Consider the following 20833-nt stretch of genomic DNA (forward strand, 5'->3'; position numbering starts at 1 on the left):
TCTGATCGCAGGACAGTGTAATTTGCAGCACAGCGAGCGGGTTTGCATTAGGCCCTGTATAAGTTCCTTTGAGCGCTCTGACGTCCACAGACGGCTTTATATGTGGCGTACTATCGGGCTGGAGCGCCAAACACAATGTATCTTTCACAGCTGTAAGCCACGAGGATAACTGAATATGCCCCAAGGCGTCTGTATGGCCTCAGTCAGTGTTACCCAGGCCTGGTGTCCCATTCACAGTCCGGTACTAAGGAGGTCTATGCACAAGCACAGGTGGCATAGGTGTTACTTCAGTATGATTTAGCCATCTGTGCACAAGCAGAGCCCTCACTATTATCTGGGGCGAGGTAGGTCCTGAAGACCGGGTTTAGGAAACACTGAGGTAGGTGAGTCCTTAACGTTCCTAAAGGTTCCACAAGAACTGCAAGTAACTACAGCAACCTGCACTGCAAGTAACAACAGCAACCTGCACTGCAAGTAACTACAGCAACCTGCACTGCAAGTAACTACAGCAACCTGCAAGGGACAATTCTGTCATAAGGAGTCTAAAGACTTAACAACAACATTGTAACATTTACACCATAAATGCTAGTTGTGCTTACTATTAACACAATTGGAACAATCCTTACACATAGCTCCTGTATGGTCGGTATCCTATTGGCAGCGGTGCTGGCACTTATGAGGCACCTGAGGCATCATTCGTGATAACACATGGGGTCAATGGATTATCCCCGATCCCATGTGTTTTTGAGCGATTGCTGGTCTAATTTCGGCCGATCAAAACTCCCTCTAATTGGATACGACCATTGGGACATTTAGACCCAGAAATTTGTTACAAATGTGATTGCTTCTTATTTGTGCAGAACCTGGCTGCGCCCGTCGCTGTCAGACTCATTCTTTGCGCTATTATTGTTTATAGAGAACATACGTATTACTCAGCGAGTTACAGAGACTATATCAGTCATTCACCTCAGTGCCTGCCCCAGTGGAGCTTACAATCTACACCCATCAGCCATAACATTAAAACCACCTGCCTAATATTGTGTAGATCCCCACCCACGCAGCTCTGATCTGCTGAGCCACGGACTCCACCTCGGAAAGTGTCCCGTGGTATCTGGCACCAAGACTGTTCAGTAGAAGATCTGTCACATCCTGTGAGGTGGGGTCTCCATGGCTCGGACTTGTGTTTCCAGCACATCCCACAGATCAGTGGCGTAACTACTGCCCCCGCAGCCCTCGCCGTGGCTTGGGGGCTAGGGGCTGCGGGGGCGCAGCCACTGATTTAGAGCAGACTGACATGCGGACGAGCGTCCGCATGTCAATCTGTTGTCACTAACCCTCCCTGCTGTAAGGAGGGACACGGAGGGCACAGCGCGCGCCTCTCCCGTGTCCCTCCTGCGTCTCCGTCGTGTCTAATAAAGGAAGTGCCGTTCGTGAGCTCTGATTGGCTCACGAACCGGCACTTCCTTTAACAGACCCGCGGCCGGAGACCCAGGAGGGACACAGGAGAGGCGCGCGGGGGGGGGGGGGCACTGAGGGGGCATATATGGCACTGGGGGGGGCACTGAGGGGGCATATGTGGCACTGTATGTGTACCTGGCACATGGGGGGGCTATATTTGGCACTGGGGGACACGTGAGCACCTGGCACTGTGGGGGAATATCTGGCACTGAGGGGGCATATATGGCACTGGGGGGGGCACTGAGGGGGCATATATGGCACTGTATGTGTACCTGGCACATGGGGGGGCTATATTTGGCACTGGGGGCACGTGAGCACTTGGCACTGTGGGGGAATATGTGGCACTGGGGGCATATGTGGCACTGGAGGGGGGCTATATTTGGCACTGGGGGCATGTGAGTACTTGGCACCGTGGGGGAATATCTGGCACTGGGGGGGGGGGGGGGGGGCGGCGGCTATATTTGGCACTGGAGGCATGTGAGTACCTGGCACCGTGGGGGAATATCTGGCACTGGGGACATATGTGGCACTGGGAGCACAGCCCTAGCAACAAGCACTACCCCCTGCCAACGAGCATGACACCCAGTGCATGAAACCCCTGGCAACGAGCATGACACCCAGTGCATGAAACACCTGGCAACGAGCATGACACCCTGAGCATGAAAACCCCTGGCACCGTGCATGGAACCAAGAGCATGAAACCCCTGGCAACGAGCAGGTAATTTTAAAAGTAATTAGAAGCCTTTCTGTAGGACTTAATGTGTAATGGGCATTACGGTGTGTGGCATAATGTATCACGGATATTGCGGTGTGTGTCATAATGTGTCACAGGCATTACGGTGTGTGGCATACTATATCACAGGCATTGTGGTATAATGTCTCAGGGGCATTGCAGTGTGGCATAGGGTATAACGGGCATTGCGGTATGTGTCACCGGCATTACGGTGTATGGTATACTATATCACGGGCATTGTGATATGTGGTATAATGTCTCGGGGTCATTGCAGTGTGTGGCATAATGTATCACGGACATTGCGGTGTGTGTCATAATGTGTCAGGCATTACTGTGTGTTGCATACTATATCACGGGCATTGTGGTATAATGTCTCAGGGTCATTGCAGTTTATGTCATAATGTGTCACAGGCATTGTATGTGCTATAATGTATCAGGGGCATTGCAGTGTGTAGCATAATGTATAACGGGCATTGCGATTCCTGTTGTCATGTGTCACAGGCATTACGGTGTGGCATAATGTGTCACAGGCATTATGGTGTGTGCATAATGTGTTGGGGGCATTATGGTGTGTGCATATTGTGTCATGTGCATTATTGTGTGTGGAATAATGTCTAAGGGCCATTGCAGTATGTGGCATAATGTATACTGGGCATTACTATAAGGAGGAAAAATGACAAATAATGTAAGGGGCATGAATCAGGATTATTTTTCTTTCCTGTGGTGGCTAACGTCTGGGCGTGCAGGTTGCAAAACTGGGGTATAAGGTAGTCTTTTCCTGCAATGCCACGCCCCTTTATGCAAAGCCACGCCCATTCCAAAGACTAGCACGCCGAAGGCGCGCGCATGCTTATCCCTTTAATAGTGCCAATTATGGGGGATGGGGGGGGGGGGGGGGCGCCAAAGAATTTTTTGGCTTGGGGGAGAAAAACTTCTAGTTACGCCACTGCCACAGATGCTCGATCGGATTGAGGTCTAGGGAATATGGAGGCCAAGGGGTATATTCAGTTATAAGTGGAAACCTGCCGTCTTGTCGGAAAGATGGCCGGTTTTGTTATTTTCAGTACGTCGGGGGTTCCGACCTTTTCAATCCCCTCAGTTTTCCAACAAGTTGGGAAATTCGACTTGTGGAAAAGCACGTGGATCGGCGGAATAGCCACCGATCCACGTGCTTCTATCTGAAACAGGACCAAATCCGACAGGTTCTGTCCTTGTTTCCGACAATCTCAATCCGACTTTAAAAAAAGTCGGATTGAGGAGATGAGACGGGGGAGCGGGGCGGCGGGCAGGCAGGTACCTTATGATAGGCGTCCCCCCAGCCAGGCACCTCTCTCCCGGCAGCAATCCCCAGCCGGCACTGGGCTACACGGCTGAGTGTTGTCATGTGCGGCTCCCTCCAGCAGCTCCCTGTGATCTCGCACACTGGGAGCTGCAGACAGCAGCAACACGGACGCTACACCGGGAACCGCCAAATCCGACAGTCAGATTTGGCCGCTCATTGAATAGGGCTTGTTCGATCCATTCCAACAAATGCGTGTGAGAATGGATCTGACAGTAACAGAATATACCCCAATGTCACCACTCTGAACTCTGTAATGTTCCCCACTTCATTCCTGAACGATGTCTGCGGTGTGGCAAGGTGCAATATCCTGCTGAGAGAGTGCCATCAGGGAATGCCGCTGCCATGATGGGGTGTGCCTGTCTGCAGCAATGGTCAGGTAGGTGGTACGAGTCACAGTAACATCCACAGGAATGCCAGGACCCCAGGTTCTCCATCAGAACTCTGCCCAGAGCACCACACTGCCTCCGCCGGCTTGCCGCCTTCTGGTGCCATCTCTTTCCCGGCTGAATGACGCACCCGGCCGTCCCGCACCCCGCAATTTCTGATGGCAGCCCTGGCCCCGAGTATGACAGACAGCAAATGGTGCAGGGAGACGAGCACTGAGAGCGCCACTGCGGCCCCTGCAGGTAGCTGGTCCGATCCGGCGTTCCGGAGTCTGGACCGTTCCTGCTGTCACTAAGGGGGAGATGTACTAAGCAGTGGTAAGAGCGGAGAAGTGAGCCAGTGGGGAAGTTGCCCCGTCAACCAATCAGCATCTCTGTATCATTTTATAGTATGCAAATTATAGATGTTACTTCAGTGCTGATTGGTTGCCATGGGCAACTTCTCCACTGGCTCACTTCTCCGCTCTTACCACTGCTTAGTACATCTCCCCCTTAATCCCTAATGTATGACTGCCCTCCCCTGTGCTCAGCGCCTCTCACACCAGTGATACATTGTGCGGGCAGCTGGGAGCACGGCGCTGTGTACCTGATGCCGGAAGCAGGATTACCTGTGTCACTTGTAGCCCCTCCCCCTCATATAGCTCCTCCTACTTGAGCAGCGCTTATTGTCATCTGTATAACGTCTCCTGTAACTCCTCCCCCTTCCCCAATAACCCCTCCTCCCCGGCAGGTGCTTAATGTCATCCATCTGTATAACCCCGCCCCCTCCTCCCCGACAGGTGCTTCAAGTCACATATCTGTATAACCCCGCCCCCTCCTCCTATAACCCCTCCCCCCGGCAGTCCGTGCAGTCTCCTGGCCGCCGCTGTGCAGGGAGGATGGGGGTCTCTGGAGGCGGCTGCTGGGTCCTAAGTCTGCTCCTCGTCACCTCGGTGTGTGCTGCTGCCGCCTGTCCCTGCTCAGAGCCCGCTCTCTGTCAGCCCATCACACACACCCGGGACCCCGAGGTACAGGCTGGGTGTTATGTGTGAGTGTGAGGTACAGGCTGGGTGTCACTGTGTGAGACACAGGGTGGGTGTCACTGTGTGAGGCACAGGCTGGGTGTCACTGTGTGAATGTGAGGCACAGGCTGGGTGTTATGTGTGAGGCACGGGCTGGGTGTCACTGTGTGAGGCACGGGCTGGGTGTCACTGTGTGAGGCACGGGCTGGGTGTCACTGTGTGAGGCACGGGCTGGGTGTCACTGTGTGTGAGTGAGGCACGGGCTGGGTGTCACTGTGTGTGAGTGTGAGGCACGGGCTGGGTGTCACTGTGTGAGTGTGAGGCACGGGCTGGGTGTCACTGTGTGCGATTGTGAGGCACAGGCTGGGTGTCACTGTGTGAATGTGAGGCACAAGCTGGGTGTTATGTGTGAGTGTGAGGCACAGGCTGGGTGTCACTGTGTGAGTGTGAGGCACAGGCTGGGTGTGAGTGTGAGCTACAGGCTGGGTGTCACTGTGTGAGGCACAGGCTGGGTGTTATGTGTGAGTGTGAGGCACAGGCTGGGTGTCACTGTGAGTGTGAGGCACAGGCTGGGTGTCACTGTGTGCGAGTGTGAGGCACGGGCTGGGTGTCACTGTGTGCGAGTGTGAGGCACGGGCTGGGTGTCACTGTGTGCGAGTGTGAGGCACGGGCTGGGTGTCACTGTGTGAGGCACGGGCTGGGTGTCACTGTGTGCGAGTGTGAGGCACGGGCTGGGTGTCACTGTGTGCGAGTGTGAGGCACGGGCTGGGTGTCACTGTGTGCGAGTGTGAGGCACGGGCTGGGTGTCACTGTGTGCGAGTGTGAGGCACGGGCTGGGTGTCACTGTGTGCGAGTGTGAGGCACGGGCTGGGTGTCACTGTGTGCGAGTGTGAGGCACGGGCTGGGTGTCACTGTGTGCGAGTGTGAGGCACGGGCTGGGTGTCACTGTGTGCGAGTGTGAGGCACGGGCTGGGTGTCACTGTGTGCGAGTGTGAGGCACGGGCTGGGTGTCACTGTGTGCGAGTGTGAGGCACGGGCTGGGTGTCACTGTGTGCGAGTGTGAGGCACGGGCTGGGTGTCACTGTGTGCGAGTGTGAGGCACGGGCTGGGTGTCACTGTGTCACTGAGTGTGAGGCACGGGCTGGGTGTCACTGTGTGCGAGTGTGAGGCACGGGCTGGGTGTGTACTGTATTTTTGATGTCACAGTGCAGAGATTAGAAGGGGTCGGTCCTATTAGCTGCTGTTGCAGGAGGCATCGCCGGCCTCCAGGTGTAGACTCAAATAAAACAACAAAAACCAAAAAATAATAATATTGTATCACTTTAGTCAAGAGAAAATAATTTTTCCTCATTCTGACATGTGACATCAGTAGCTCTGACAATAGCGCAGGAGGCGGCGGCTGTACAGGTGTCACCGCTGTACTTGGGCAGTACGGATGGTGTAGTGGTTAGCATTACTGCCTCACAGCACTGAGGTCAGGGGTTCAATTCCCACCATGGCCCTGACTGTGTGGAGTTTGTATATTCTCCCCGTACTTGCGTGGGTTTCCTCCAGGTACTCCGATTTCTTCCCACAATCCAAAATATACTGGTAGGGTTAATTTTTGTTGGGATCCAATTAACCTATCGTGTGTGTGTGTGTGTGCACGCACATGTGGTAGGGAATATAGAGTGTAAGCTCCACTGGGGCAGGGACTGATGTGAATGGCCAAATATTCTTTGTAAAAGCGCTGCGGTATATGTGTGCGCTATATAAATAACTGGTAATAAATAATACTAACTATAGATACTCGTATGTAACTAGCTTCACTTGCTTTGCCCGAAGAGAGCCCCTGGGCTGGACGCCGATACCCAGAGAGAGCGCCCCTGTGCTGGACACTGATACCCAGAGAGAGCGCCCCTGTGCTGGACACTGATACCTGGAGAGAGAGAGACCCTGTGCTGGCCGCTGATACCCGGAGAGAGAGCGCCCCTGTGCTGGCCGCTGATACCCGGAGAGAGAGAGCCCCTGGGCTGACACTGATACCCGGAGAGAGAGCCCATGTGCTGGACACTGATACCCGGAGAGAGAGCGCCCCTGTGCTGGACGCTGATACCCGGAGAGAGAGCGCCCCTGTGCTGGCCGCTGATACCCAGAGAGAGCGCCCCTGTGCTGGCCGCTGATACCCGGAGAGAGCGCCCCTGTGCTGGCCGCTGATACCCGGAGAGAGAGAGCCCCTGTGCTGGCCGCTGATACCCGGAGAGAGAGAGCCCCTGTGCTGGACACTGATACCCGGAGAGAGAGAGCCCCTGTGCTGGACACTGATACCCGGAGAGAGAGAGCCCCTGTGCTGGACACTGATACCCGGAGAGAGAGAGAGCCCCTGTGCTGGACACTGATACCCGGAGAGAGAGAGAGAGCCCCTGTGCTGGACACCGATACCCGGAGAGAGAGAGAGCCCCTGTGCTGGACACCGATACCCGGAGAGAGAGAGAGCCCCTGTGCTGGACACCGATACCCGGAGAGAGAGAGCCCCTGTGCTGGACACCGATACCCGGAGAGAGAGAGCCCCTGTGCTGGACACCGATACCCGGAGAGAGAGAGCCCCTGTGCTGGACACCGATACCCGGAGAGAGAGAGCCCCTGTGCTGGACACCGATACCCGGAGAGAGAGAGCCCCTGTGCTGGCTGCTGATACCCGGAGAGAGAGCCCCTGTGCTGGACACTGATACCCGGAGAGAGAGCCCCTGTGCTGGACACTGATACCCGGAGAGAGAGCGCCCCTGTGCTGGACTATGGTGCAGTGCACAACCTGTGTGTTTGGAAGCATCCTGTCCGCGTTCTGCACTAGACTCTGGGGAAGCTGAAAGCCCTGATCTGATCTGGCAGAAGCCGTGTGCACGGACTCCGGGGAATAGGGAACGTGTTTCACAATCTCTGTGGTTTTGTCACATGATTAAGATGTTTGTAAATGCAAAACACTATTATCGCGTCTGTAGCTGATGTACTGTGTATCCGTAACCGCAATACGTGTTATGCCGGCTGCGCCCTCTGCCCAGTCCTAATCCACATAGACACAGAATATTCTAGAGCCGCAACGTGATTATCCTCTTTCCTGTGACCTTTTTCCAACCCCCCCATATCCAACTGGTGTCGGGCGCTTCCCCGGGTGTACAGGTGAAACTCAGAAAATGAGAATATTGTGCAAAAGTTCATTTATTGCAGTAATTCAACTTAAAAGGTGAAACTAATATATTATATAGACTCATTACATGCAAAGTGAGATATGTCAATCCTTTATTTGTTATAATTTTGATTATTGTGGCTTACAGCCTAAGAAACCCCAAATCCAAAATGTCAGAAAATTAGAATATGACATAAAATCAATTAAAAAAAGGATTTTAAATACAGAAATGTCGGCCCTCTGAAAAGTATAATCATGCACTCGCCTGACCTGAACCCCATAGAGACTCTATGGGGTATTGCCTGGAGAAAGATGAGACCTGAGACGGAACAATGCAGAAGAGCTGAAAGCCGCTATTGAAGCATCCGGGTCTTCCATAACACCTCAGCAGTGCCACCGGCTGATAGAATCCATGCCACGCCGCATCCAGGCAGTAATTCATGCAAAAGGGGCCCAAACCAAGTACTTACTACATACGCATGATTATACTTTCCAGAGGGCCGACATTTCTGTATTTAAAATCCTCTTTCTACTGATTTTATGTAATATTCTAATTTTCTGAGATTTTGGATTTGGGGTTTTTTAAGCTGTAAGTCACAATCATCAAAATTATAGCAAATAAAGGTGTGAAATATCTCACATTGGGGGAGATATATGAAAGTGCGCTGTGGTTTCCGCTGACCACAGCGCACCTTAAGCCTGCGCTTCCCCCTAATGTATGAACGGAGTGTTAACGCCGTGTGCATTTACCGCTGCGCGCCCCCGCCGCTTACAGCTTCCTCGCAGTGGAGTATGAGAGACGAAGGGCAGCGGCAATGTATGATTGCCTCTGCTGTCACTTTTCGCCTCCTAAGTCCTCCGACCCGGAACGCCTCCTCTGGGCAGGCGGGGTGTGGCTAAAGCATTCAGGGTTTTTTTGTTTTTTTTGTCCTTTAAAAAAACTTTATTGGTCGCCGCCACCACGTTTCCCCTGCGGCCTCTGACGTCAACCCACACGTCTCCTCACTGCCCGGCACCTCGCGGCGTCCTTACAGCCGAACCGCACATGCACCGCTTCACTCTGCAGGGCTCACTGGGAGCTGAGGTGACTATGCATGCGCGCTACTACAGCTTGCGGCGAGAAGTCTAGCCGATGTGGGAGGACGCGTATCACGGGACAAATGACATAGCGCCCTCCCGCATCGGAGGGGGCCAGTATAATACATTGTGGCGGTGGGTCCGGGCGTATCACCACGATAATGTGGTGATACGCCCCTAGGCACATAACATCCGTTAGTACGTTTTTCATACATCTCCCGCTTTGCGTGTAATGAGATTATATAATATATTAGTTTCACCTTTTAAGTTGAATTACTGAAACAAATGAACTTTTGCACGATATTCTAATGTTCTGAGTTTCGCCTGTATGTCTGTGTGCAGGTAAGAGTCAGCCCAGCCGGGCAGCCTAGCATTGCTCGTGGTAAGCGATGGGGTCTATGTACTAAGCTTCGGAGGGAGATAAAGTACCAGCTGGTCAGCTCCTAACTGCAACGTTACAGGCTGTGTTTGGTACTTTGGGGGTCATTCCGACCCGCTCTCTGCAGTTTGTCGCAGCGATCGGGTCTGAACTGGCAGCCGTCATTGCCTAGCGATCGCCTCTGAGGCGATTGATTAGGGGGAGCAGTCCGGCCAACGCAGGCGTGGCCGGACCTTTGGGGGCGCGGGCCGCGGCGGCTGCATGCAGCCGCTGTGGGCCAGGGAGCGATGAGTAGCTCCCGGCCAGCACGCTAAAGCTGCGCTGGTCGGGAGCTACTCTAGAAGTGCAAAGGCCTCGTTGCTGTGCGATGCCTTTGCACTTCTGCAGGGGGGGGGGGGGGGGCTGCACTGACATGTGGGGCGGACTAGCCCTGTGATGGGCGTCCCCCCGCATGTCAGTGTGAATGATCGTAGCTGTGCTAAATTTAGCACAGCTACGATCAACTCGGAATGACCCCCTTTATCTCTCTAAGGCCTAGGGGCCCATTCATCATTGCTTACATATTCAATGCGGTCTGAGTGCGATATTAGCGCCCAGGATTGTTTCACAGTATGCGATTTCTAGGGGGTAAATGTAGGGACGTCCATGCGATGTGCTGCTGGAGGTTCTGCACATGCGTGGTCTCGCTAACCGCACCTGCACAGCGGTCATTTCCGGAACTACATTTGGTATGTACTATGTTTAGCCCACAGGCAACAGAAGACTATCTGCTGCGGGGACCAATCTCCGGGAAGACTTTGCATTCTGGCTATTGGTAAATATGGCCGCATCCGCCATAGAATCCTATGGGGGATACGGCTGACGGCGGGAATGGAGGTATCGCAGCAGATATTACAGATCTCTGCTGCGGTACCTCCTACATACATTCACGGGATACCTAATATTTGCAGCTATTCCCCGAATGGGTGTGGTTCGTTTTATCGACAGTATCTAGGTCGACAATGTTTAGGTCGACACCTATAGGTCGAGTCACTAGGTCGACATGGATGGAAGGTCGACAGGGTTTCTAGGTCGACATGTGCTAGGTCGACAGGTCTAAAGGTCGACATGAGGATTTTTTTTTTTTTTTTTTGGTGTCGTTTTCTTCGTAAAGTGACCGGGATCCCAAATTAGTGCACCGCGTCCCCTCGCATGGCTCGCTTCGCTCGCCATGCTTCGGGCATGGTGCCTTCGCTCCGCTACCGCTTCGCTCGGCACACTTTACCGTTCCAATCGTAGTCCACGTGGATCGTTAAGTATGAAAAAATAAAAAAAATAAAAATGTGAAACTCATGTCGACCTTTAGACCTGTCGACCTAGCACATGTCGACCTAGAAACCCTGTCGACCTTCCATCCATGTCGACCTAGTGACTGTCGACCTATAGTGGTCGACCTAGACACTGTCTATCTTCAGACCGGATCCCTCCCCGAATACAGGTGTTTTCTGGGATTAAGTCGCAAATATACAATGATAAATGTGCCCCTTAGTACATAGACCCCTGAGTCCATGTTTATACGCAGTGTCGGACAGAAGGGGAGAGCTCGGCGAAGATGACAGCTGGATGTCTAATACAATCTAAGGATATTTTGTCCTTGTGGACTTGATCCCGAAAGTAGGATTGTGTCGGCAGCCATACAGGGCAGTGATAGAATATTTATCATATCTGTGCATAGAACATACAACGCCGGTGATTTATCATTAGCCGGGACTGGTGACAGCTGTGACGTTCTTGTTTCTAGGTCTACGTGTTTCATGTCCGAGAGAAAAACTGGATCCACTATGACTGGTCCGTGGTCACCACCGTTGCGCTGTTTGCCCCGTATGACCCGGAGCTCATGTGCTACGCACACGCCAAAGGCGCAAGAGTAGTCCTGACGGGTAAGTGTCTGGCGAGACCTAGAGCCCCCGGACTATGGACCTTTGTCCCGTTATTTGGTTTGTTCTCTGCCAATGCATTGAGCAGGACACAGATATCAGTAATAATATATTTAAAAATCAAATATTAATAATAAAATATGACCGGCCGGCGGCGTTACCATCCTCCATTTGTCTTTTTGATTTTTGTTGTAAATATAAGAGTACAGGAAAGCTACGGGGCGTTTTGTAGGCCTGTGTGTATTAGTATGATAAGAGCCGGTCAGCCTCCGTCATGTGTTAGTGACCGCTTCTCTTCCTTGGTTATTATAGGAGACGTCCAGCTGTCGGATATCGTGGATGCGCGGAACAGGTCTGCCTGGGTCACTCAGCAGGTGAACTTGGCAAAGAGTCAGTACCTGGACGGGATTAACCTGGACATAGAGCAGGCCGTGCCTCTATATAGCCAGGAGTATTACGCTCTGACGGCTTTGGTGCAGGAGACTACTGAAGCTTTCCACAGGGAAATCCCCGGATCTCAGGTGAGGCACAGGATCTGTATAGCTTCATGTCGCATGTGTACGCTGTGACTAGGGAGGCCAATCCCGGGCCTTTGTTTTGTTTTTTTCAATACCGGGTATAGGGATTGTAAATCCCGGGATTAGATTTAAGATTTTAAAATTCAAATCTTCAGTGATTTTCCCCCCTCCCCCGGACCCACCCAGCCCACACAAATACTCACCATCCTAGACAGGAGGGTTCACTGGCTGCAGATGGTGATGCCCGGGCGGCTGGCATCAGACTGTGCAGTGTGACCTCTGACATCATGTCACACTGCTCAGTACGCACAGTCGGGGGAGGAGGAAGCCGGGCAGCGTCTGAGCCTGCTGGAGAGTTTCAACGCTGCACAGCACTGAAAAAAACAAAGGACTGCTCCTAGTCGTCCCAATCCCCCCCCATCCCTCCAGCCTAAAAAACAAACAAAACCTTTTTGCTGTGGGACCCATGAAGGCTTCTGCTCGTAGCCAGGGTCTAAGTGGGAAATTCCAGCACAGAACGCCTCGTACTGGTGATACTGGTGCATTGTGACAGGGTCGGGTGCACGGAAAGTAGAACAAAAAAGTCGGGTTATGTAAGAAATATAAGATTCCGGGGCATTCCCTCCAGTCTCCCCGGCTGCAATACAGTATTTTGTAAGGTATTTAGGAATATTGGATTTTTATTCTATTTTTGTTCTGGTTTCTACTGTAGACTCCTTATATTATACTGTTATATTTCTGCACTGCGTCCCTTGTAGGTCAGCTTTGATGTCGCATGGTCTCCCAACTGCATCGCCCTCCGCTGCTATAACTACACCGGTATAGCGGACCTGTGCGACTTCCTGTTTGTGATGTCATATGACGACCAATCCCTGGTCTGGACAGAATCTATTGCTGGAGCCAATGCACCCTTCAATGACATCATAACTGGTTGGTTTGGAAAACCTTTCGGCCTCCGCAGTCTTGACAGATCCCCAACCCTGGGGTTGTGACGTCTATTACACAGGGGGGGTTATTTACCAACCTGTAGCAGCTAAATCATTGCTTTGATTGTATAACTATATAATAATGCAGCCATTTGCAGATAATATTCATTCGTTAACATCAGTCCCTGCCGCGTGTGATCTTACGGGGATCCAGGCTATTTGCGAAGCTCTGAATGCAGGCTATATCTGGGGTATACCGTATCCTGCGTGTAGTTTAGTAACTCGGGTTACCTTAGTCTCAGATTTTATGGAATGGACATTGCGGTGTTGACCAGTTTATGGTGATCAGAAAAGTCTTGTATTTCGGAGCGTAACCCCCTAGTGGGCATAGTGACTATAGCGTACGTTTGTGTGGTTTCTGCGTGGCTTTATGAGAACTGCTCGTAAACAGATTATAAAGAGAATGCCGCAATCACCTGACATCCTCTCCTGTCATTTCCTGTTACATCACAGCCTGCCACTTGTCGTCCTCTTCATTGCTACATATAACCCACGTTTCACTTCCAGGTTATGTGCAGTTTATTAATGCAGGCGTCAGTCCTAAGAAGCTTGTAATGGGTGTTCCCTGGTACGGCTACGACTACACCTGTCTCCAGCTAACGGAGGTAATACTCTGCGGATGTGGCACACGTTAGTCTTTGTACTCGGCACGAGTAACTATACTCCTAGAGATCACTGCTGGGCGTAGTGGTGCACGCTGACCTGCGCAGGAGCCTTGTGTAGTGACCACAGAGGGTAGCGCAGCTACATACACCTGGAGGAGAGGCAAGATGTCTGACTACACATAAACCTGAACCGTACAACACTGCTACACAGTAGCCGCACAGCGCTACAACGTTATATACATCTGTATAATACAGATGAGGGTCCTAGTTACTCACTGGAGCACAGATGTGGGCGGGTTACTCAGGAAAATGGGATTTAAGGCATTTTATGATCCTGAAGGGTCACATTTCTCTCACTGGTGTCAGAAGAGCCTGGACGTGCCGACATGCACTATTTATATAAGAAATATGTTTTACTGAATAGTAATTGTGCAAAAGACGCCAGACATTCTGCTTATAAATCGGTCGGTTCTTCCCTTTGTACTTATGGAATCTTCCTGACGCTCCCTACAGACTAACCAGTGCAAGGTGCAGAGGCCGGCACTCCGGAGGCCGGGGTACAGGGAGGCTGTAGGCGACCAGGTGGGATACGGCTCAATCATGAGGCAGCTGAACAGCTCCTTGTCTGGGAGACTATGGGACGATGAGCAGAAGGCGGCTTTTTATAATTACAAGGTTAGTAGCTAATAGCAACGACTGCATGCTTTATCCGCTGTGTATCTTTCGGATTTCACTCGGGAGCATTGATGTATGTGTAATAAATTATTCCAACAGGGCTCACAGGGCAAAATCCACCAGGTCTGGTACGACGACCCGCAGAGCATTTCCCTGAAGGCGGCTTATATCCGGAAACTTGGACTCCGGGGGATTGGTATGTGGCATGGAGACACCCTGGATTACTCCAGTGACCCTGTAGCCCAGCAGCAAACCAAAGACATGTGGGAGGCATTGTTACCGTGACTGCTGTCCAGGTGGCGTCTGCGCTGCTGTGATGGCGAGACGCCAGCCTTGGTGAGCACGCGGGTAGTGTGAGGATCTCCTGAGCTGGAATTTGTGCCCGGGAGTCTTCCTCCAGTCTTGGCGCTGATTGGTCTGTGCTGTGCAGCCTGGAAACTGATTTAACATGCACAAAATTATCTAAAACAAATTTTCAGATGGATTAATGGTTTATTAGGTGCAATATTCTGGTGACGTGTTATGTTTTGCACACAAATAATGCGCACTAGTGCTCTGTAGTGCCCTGCTGTAATCGGGTGATCACTTCTAAAGCAGCTTCAGATTGAACACAATGCTCCATTAGTCTCCGACCTTTGTGGGATGGTGCCACGCCCGATATGAAGTACCCGCTGCGGCTAGTGCAGGAATAGCGCTAAAGCCTGAAATCGCGTATGACGTCTGACAGTGTCTCATTCCAAGCAGTGATAACGAACGTGCATTAAGGTTCTTGTATATCACCGAGGGCAGCTTTCCTGAATTACGTCTTTGTGGCGCAGATTAAATGATGTTCGTGTCCTTTGTATATAATAAAAGTAATTTTTATCTTTTGTAATTTAGACTTTTTTTTTTTTTTTCCTAAATATTCTCTTATTCTATTAAATGTTGCAGCGCTTTAAAAATCCTGTGCAAAAAATAGCTACGGAGGTAGGTAATGAAATCGGATCTGTCACCTATGTGATAATGGCGTTACATGTACTATAACTGTGGAAACCGGCAATCTCTATCCCCTTCAGCCGGTATGTCTGTAGCGGTGTTCAGATTTGGGCTGTATGATGAGTTATACTCAGTCCTGCCTGCTTTCACCCTGTGCGTCACAGCACCATGTACATATACAGCCACCTAAATATCCAGTATCCAGCCATTTGTATAGGCCATGCTTATTACGTGGTGCAGGTGCAAAGCGCGATCTCCCTGTTACCTCCCCCAAATAGTCCCTTCCTATCATACACTCGCTGCGAGCAGCATTATAAAGGTACCTTGGCGCATGCAATCACGGCACATGTGTAGTCTGCGTCCAGAATTCTCCCCTTAGTCACTTGGTAACAATTCCATCATTTTAATGACTCTTTATAGCCCAGAGACCGGTCTTACCCACTTTCTGTTTGTGGAAGCACCTGGACATTGGCACCTATATACCCATCAGTCACGAGAGCGCCATCTTGTGGTAAATGTTTATAAATCACTTTCTGCATTGATGGCTGGAATTCCCAGAACTACAGGATTCTATTTCCCCCTGGTCCCTATTATTTCCCTGCAGGAGATGCCACAGCTTTGTATTATCTTCTGTTGTTAATCATGTTTAAAAAAAAATCTGGCGCTTTTATTTCCATATTTCTGGGCAAATTAAAAGAAGTGTTTTAAAAAAATAAATTACAATGTTATAAAAGACAATTTTATAAAACACAAAATGTCCATATAGAGAGCTATACAAAAGAATATTTTTCCAGCAACAAAGCGAAGAGACGAAGTATTACTCTGTAACATGTCCCTGAAGCACGGGCGGAGTATTCGTGCCTGTGGGTGGTCACGCTGCGTGCAGCAGGGGGCCGGCTATCACCGAGGTCGACTTCTTGTGGGCTAATTCAGCTTTTAGAACATGCAGATCAGAAGATGCCTGTTTCCTCATCTGCAAGAGAGTAAGTCCCATTATGTGGTGTCCGATGTGTCCTCATACATCATTCTTGCAGTTGTGCCAAAGAGCCCCTCGCAGCGCAACACGTCCTGGGAGACTCTGATAACGGTAGGCAACTTTTTTTTTTTTTTTTTTGCAGAAAATGTATATATAGGGGATATCCAATTAACCCCAGCAATTTACCGGGGGTAATTGTCGTGCTGGGGGCTAGCTAATTAGCCCCAATAAGCCGCGGCACTCGCCGACTTATCAGGGATTTTGTTTCACCTGCCTCCGGCAGGCGAAGCAGAATCCCCGGTAACAGCAGAAAACGGAAGCTGTTTCACACGGAAACTCACAGGTTTCACTGAACCTGTGTGTTTCGGGAGAAGGGTTTTTTTTTGTTTGTTTTTTACAGGCGATCCATCTGGATAGCCTGTAAAAACAAATCGGTGAAACATCGGAAAAATAAGATTTTAAACCTACCGGTAAATCTTTTTCTCTTAGTCTGAGGATGCTGGGGACTCCGTAAGGACCATGGGGATAGACGGGCTCCGCAGGAGACATGGGTACTTTAAGAAAGAACTTTAGGTATGGGTGTGCACTGGCTCCTCCCTCTATGCCCCTCCTCCAGACCACAGTTAGAGAAACTGTTCCCAGAGGAGACGGAGAGTACGAGAAAAGGATTTTTGTTAATCCAAGGGCAAGATTCATACCAGCCCACACCATTCACACCGTATAACTTGCGATATACGAACCAGTTAACAGTATGAAACAACACAGCATCAGTCCGAGACCGATGAAACTTATAACATAACCCTTATGTAAGCAAAACTATATACAAGTCTTGCAAAAGTAGTCCGCACTTGGGACGGGCGCCTAGCATCCTCTACGGACTACGAGAAAAAGATTTACCGGTAGGTTTAAAATCTTATTTTCTCTTACGTCTTAGAGCAGGGCTGGCCAAACCGGTCCTCGAGATCTACCAACAGTTCATGTTTTCCAGGCCTCCTGGAGATCTGTAGAATTGTCAGTTAGGAATGAATGCAGCACATCTTAATTAGTAATGACTACACCTGTGCACCAGCTAGGTGGTCTGGAAAATGTGTACTGTTGGTAGATCTCGAGGACTGGTTTGGCCAGCCCTGTCCTAGAGGATGCTGGGGACTCCGTAAGGAGTGCGATGACTCTGCAGCACCGACTGAGCAAACAGGAGGTCCTTCTCAGCCAGGGTATCAAACTTATAGAACTTTGCAAAGGTGTTTGAACCCGACTAAGTAGCAGCTCGACACAGCTGTAGTGCCGAGACGCCTCGGGCAGCCGCCCAAGAAGAGCCCACCTTCCTAGTGGAATGGGCCTTAACCGATTTTGATAACTGCAATCCAGCTGTAGAATAAGCCTGCTGAATCGTGTTACAGATCCAGCGAGCAATAGTCTGTTTTGAAGCAGGAGCGCCAACCTTGTTGGCTGTATACAGGACTAAACAGTGCTTCTGTTTTTCTGACTGTAGCCGTTCTGGCCACGTAAATTTTCAAAGCCCTGACCACATCAAGGGACTCGGAATCCTCCAAGTCTCGCGTAGCCACAGGCACCACAATAGGTTGGTTCATATGAAAAGATGACACCACCTTAGGCAAAAATTGAGGACGGGTCCGCAATTCCGCTCTATCCATATGGAAAACCAGATAGGGGCTTTTATGAGACAAAGCCGCCAATTCCGACACTCGCCTAGCCGAAGCCAAGGCTAACAACATGACCACCTTCCAAGTGAGATATTTTAACTCCACCGTTTTAAGTGGTTCAAACCAGTGCGACTTAAGGAAACTCAACACCACGTTAAGGTCCCAAGGCGCCACCGGAGGTACAAAAGGAGGCTGAATATGCAGCACTCCCTTCACAAAAGTCTTTACTTCTGGGAGAGAAGCTAATTCCTTCTGAAAGAAAATGGATAAGGCCGAAATCTGAACCTTAATGGAGCCTAATTTTAGGCCCAAATTCACTCCAGCTTGTAGGAAGTGAAGGAAACGGCCCAGATGGAATTCTTCCGTAGGAGCATTCCTGGCCTCACACCAAGAAACATACTTTCGCCATATACGGTGATAATGTTTAGCTGTCACGTCCTTCCTAGCCTTTATCAGAGTAGGAATGACTTCATCCGGAATGCCCTTTTCCGCTAGGAGCTGGCGTTCAACCGCCATGCCGTCAAACGCAGCCGTGGTAAGTCTTGGAACAGACAGAGCCCCTGTTGCAACAGGTCCTGTCTTAGAGGAAGAGGCCACGGATCTTCCGTGAGCATCTCCTGCAGATCCGGATACCAGGCCCTTCGCGGCCAATCTGGAACAATGAGCATTGTCTGCACTCCTCTTTTTCTTATTAGTCTCAACACCTTTGGGATGAGAGGGAGAGGAGGAAACACATAGACCGACTGGAACACCCACGGTGTCAGTAGGGCGTCCACAGACACTGTCTGAGGGTCTCTTGAGCTGGCGCAATACCTCTGTAGCTTTTTGTTGAGGCGGAACGCCATCATGTCTATCTGTGGCAGTCCCCACTGAAATCTGTGCGAAGACTTCCTGATGAAGTCCCCACTCTCCTGGATGCAGGTCGTGTCTGCTGAGGAAGTCTGCTTCCCAGTTGTCCACTCCTGGAATGAACACTGCTGACAGTGCGCTTACATGATTTTCCGCCCAGCGAAGAATCCTGGTGGCTTCCGACATTGCCACTCTGCTCCTTGTGCCGCCTTGGCGGTTTACATGAGCCACTGCGGTGATGTTGTCCGACTGGATCAGAACCGGTAGACCGCGAAGCAAAGTCTCCGCTTGACAAAGGGCGTTGTATATGGCCCTCAGCTCCAGGACGTTGATGTGAAGACAAGCCTCTTGACTTGACCAAAGACCTTGGAAGTTTCTTCCCTGTGTGACTGCTCCCCAACCTCGGAGGCTCGCGTCCGTGGTTACCAGAATCCAGTCCTGGATGGCAAACCTGCGACCCTCTAGAAGGTGAGCACTCTGCAGCCACCACAGGAGAGACACCCTGGCCCTGGGGGACAGGGTGATCAACTGATGAATCTGTAGATGTGACCCGGACCACTTGTCCAGTCGGTCCCATTGGAAAGTCCTCGCATGGAACCTGCCGAAGGGAATGGCCTCGTAAGATGCCACCATCTTCCCCAGGACCCGAGTGCAGTGATGCACTGACACCTGTTTTGGCTTCAATAGGTTCCTGACCAGAGTCATGAGTTCCTGGGCCTTTTCTATCGGAAGATAAACCCTTTTCTGGTCCGTATCCAGAATCATGCCTAAGAAGGTCAGACGAGTCGTAGGAACCAACTGCGTCTTCGGGATATTGAGAATCCAGCCGTGTTGCTGTAACACCTTCAGTGAAAGTGACACGCTGTTCAGCAACTGCTCTCGTGATCTCGCTTTTATGAGGAGATCGTCCAAGTACGGGATAATTGTGACACCCTGCTTGCGCAGGAGCACCATCATTTCCGCCATTACCTTGGTGAAAATCCTCGGGGCCGTGGAAAGCCCAAACGGCAACGTCTGAAACTGGTAATGACAATCCTGTACCGCAAATCTCCGGTACGCCTGATGTGGTGGATATATGGGAACATGAAGGTATGCATCCTTTATGTCCAGGGATACCATAAAATCCCCCCCCTTCTAGGCTGGCGATGACCGCTCTGAGCGATTCCATCTTGAACTTGAACCTTTTCAAGTATAGGTTCAGGGATTTTAAATTTAAAATGGGTCTGACCGAATCGTCCGGTTTCGGGACTACAAACAGGGTTGAGTAATACCCCCTCCCTTGTTGAAGTAGGGGAACTTTGATCACCACTTGTTGAAGATACAATTTGTGAATTGCATTTAACACTATCTCCCTTTCCGAGGGAGAAGCCGGTAGGGTCGATTTGAAGAACCGTCGAGGAGGCACCTCTTCGAATTCCAGCTTGTAACCCTGGGAAATAATTTCTATTGCCCAGGGATCCACCTGTGAGTGAACCCAGATGTGGCTGAAAAGTCGAAGACGTGCCCCCACTGGGGCGGACTCCCTTAGCGGAGCCCCAGCCTCATGTGGTGGATTTTGTAGATGCCGGGGAGGACTTCGGTTCCTGGGAACTAGCTGTGTTTTGCAGCTTTTTCCCTCTGCCCTTACCTCTGGCAAGAAAGGACGCACCTCGTACTCTCTTGTTTCTCTGTGACCGAAAGGACTGCATTTGATAATGTGGCGCTTTCTTAGGCTGTGAGGGAATATAAGGCAAAAAATTTGATTTACCTGCCGTAGCTGTGGAGACCAGGTCCGAGAGACCTTCCCCAAACAATTCCTCACCCCTGTAAGGTAAAACCTCCATATGCCTCTTTGAGTCGGCATCACCTGTCCATTGCCGGGTCCATAGGACTCGTCTAGCAGAAATCGACATAGCGTTGACTCTAGAACCCAGTAGACCAATGTCTCTTTGAGCATCTCTCATATATAAGACAGCATCTTTAATATGTCCTAGGGTCAATAAAATGGTATCCTTACCCAGGGTATCAATTTCCGTCGATAAGGTATCTGTCCACGCTGCTACAGCGCTACAAACCCAAGCCGACGCTATCGCGGTCTGAGTAGGGCACCAGAATGTGTGTAAATGGACTTCAAGGTAACCTCCTGCTTGCGAT

The 20833-nt window shown here is 50.8% G+C and overlaps 2 protein-coding genes across 3 annotated transcripts in view; one reads left to right on the top strand and one right to left on the bottom strand.

Moving 5' to 3' along the window:
• Positions 1 to 4752: 4752 nt before the first annotated feature.
• On the top strand, positions 4753 to 15110 carry LOC134957248 (di-N-acetylchitobiase-like). Its single transcript, XM_063938961.1, has 7 exons — positions 4753 to 4923; positions 11317 to 11455; positions 11765 to 11973; positions 12729 to 12900; positions 13464 to 13561; positions 14075 to 14236; positions 14336 to 15110. The coding sequence occupies exons 1-7, from the start codon at positions 4795 to 4797 to the stop codon at positions 14519 to 14521; spliced, it is 1095 nt and encodes a 364-aa protein (XP_063795031.1). The 5' UTR covers positions 4753 to 4794; the 3' UTR covers positions 14522 to 15110.
• Positions 15111 to 15936: 826 nt separating this feature from the next.
• The window catches only part of SPATA1 (spermatogenesis associated 1), a 95554-nt gene continuing 90657 nt past the window's right edge, over positions 15937 to 20833 (bottom strand). For both annotated transcript variants that reach the window (XM_063938959.1, XM_063938960.1), the window contains one exon: positions 15937 to 16184. In XM_063938959.1, coding sequence (XP_063795029.1) covers positions 16083 to 16184 — 102 coding nt within the window. In that variant the 3' untranslated portion in view covers positions 15937 to 16082. The remainder of the gene's footprint in view (positions 16185 to 20833) is intronic.

This window comes from Pseudophryne corroboree, chromosome 9, assembly GCF_028390025.1.
Source record: "Pseudophryne corroboree isolate aPseCor3 chromosome 9, aPseCor3.hap2, whole genome shotgun sequence".
Taxonomy (NCBI): Eukaryota; Metazoa; Chordata; class Amphibia; order Anura; family Myobatrachidae; genus Pseudophryne; species Pseudophryne corroboree.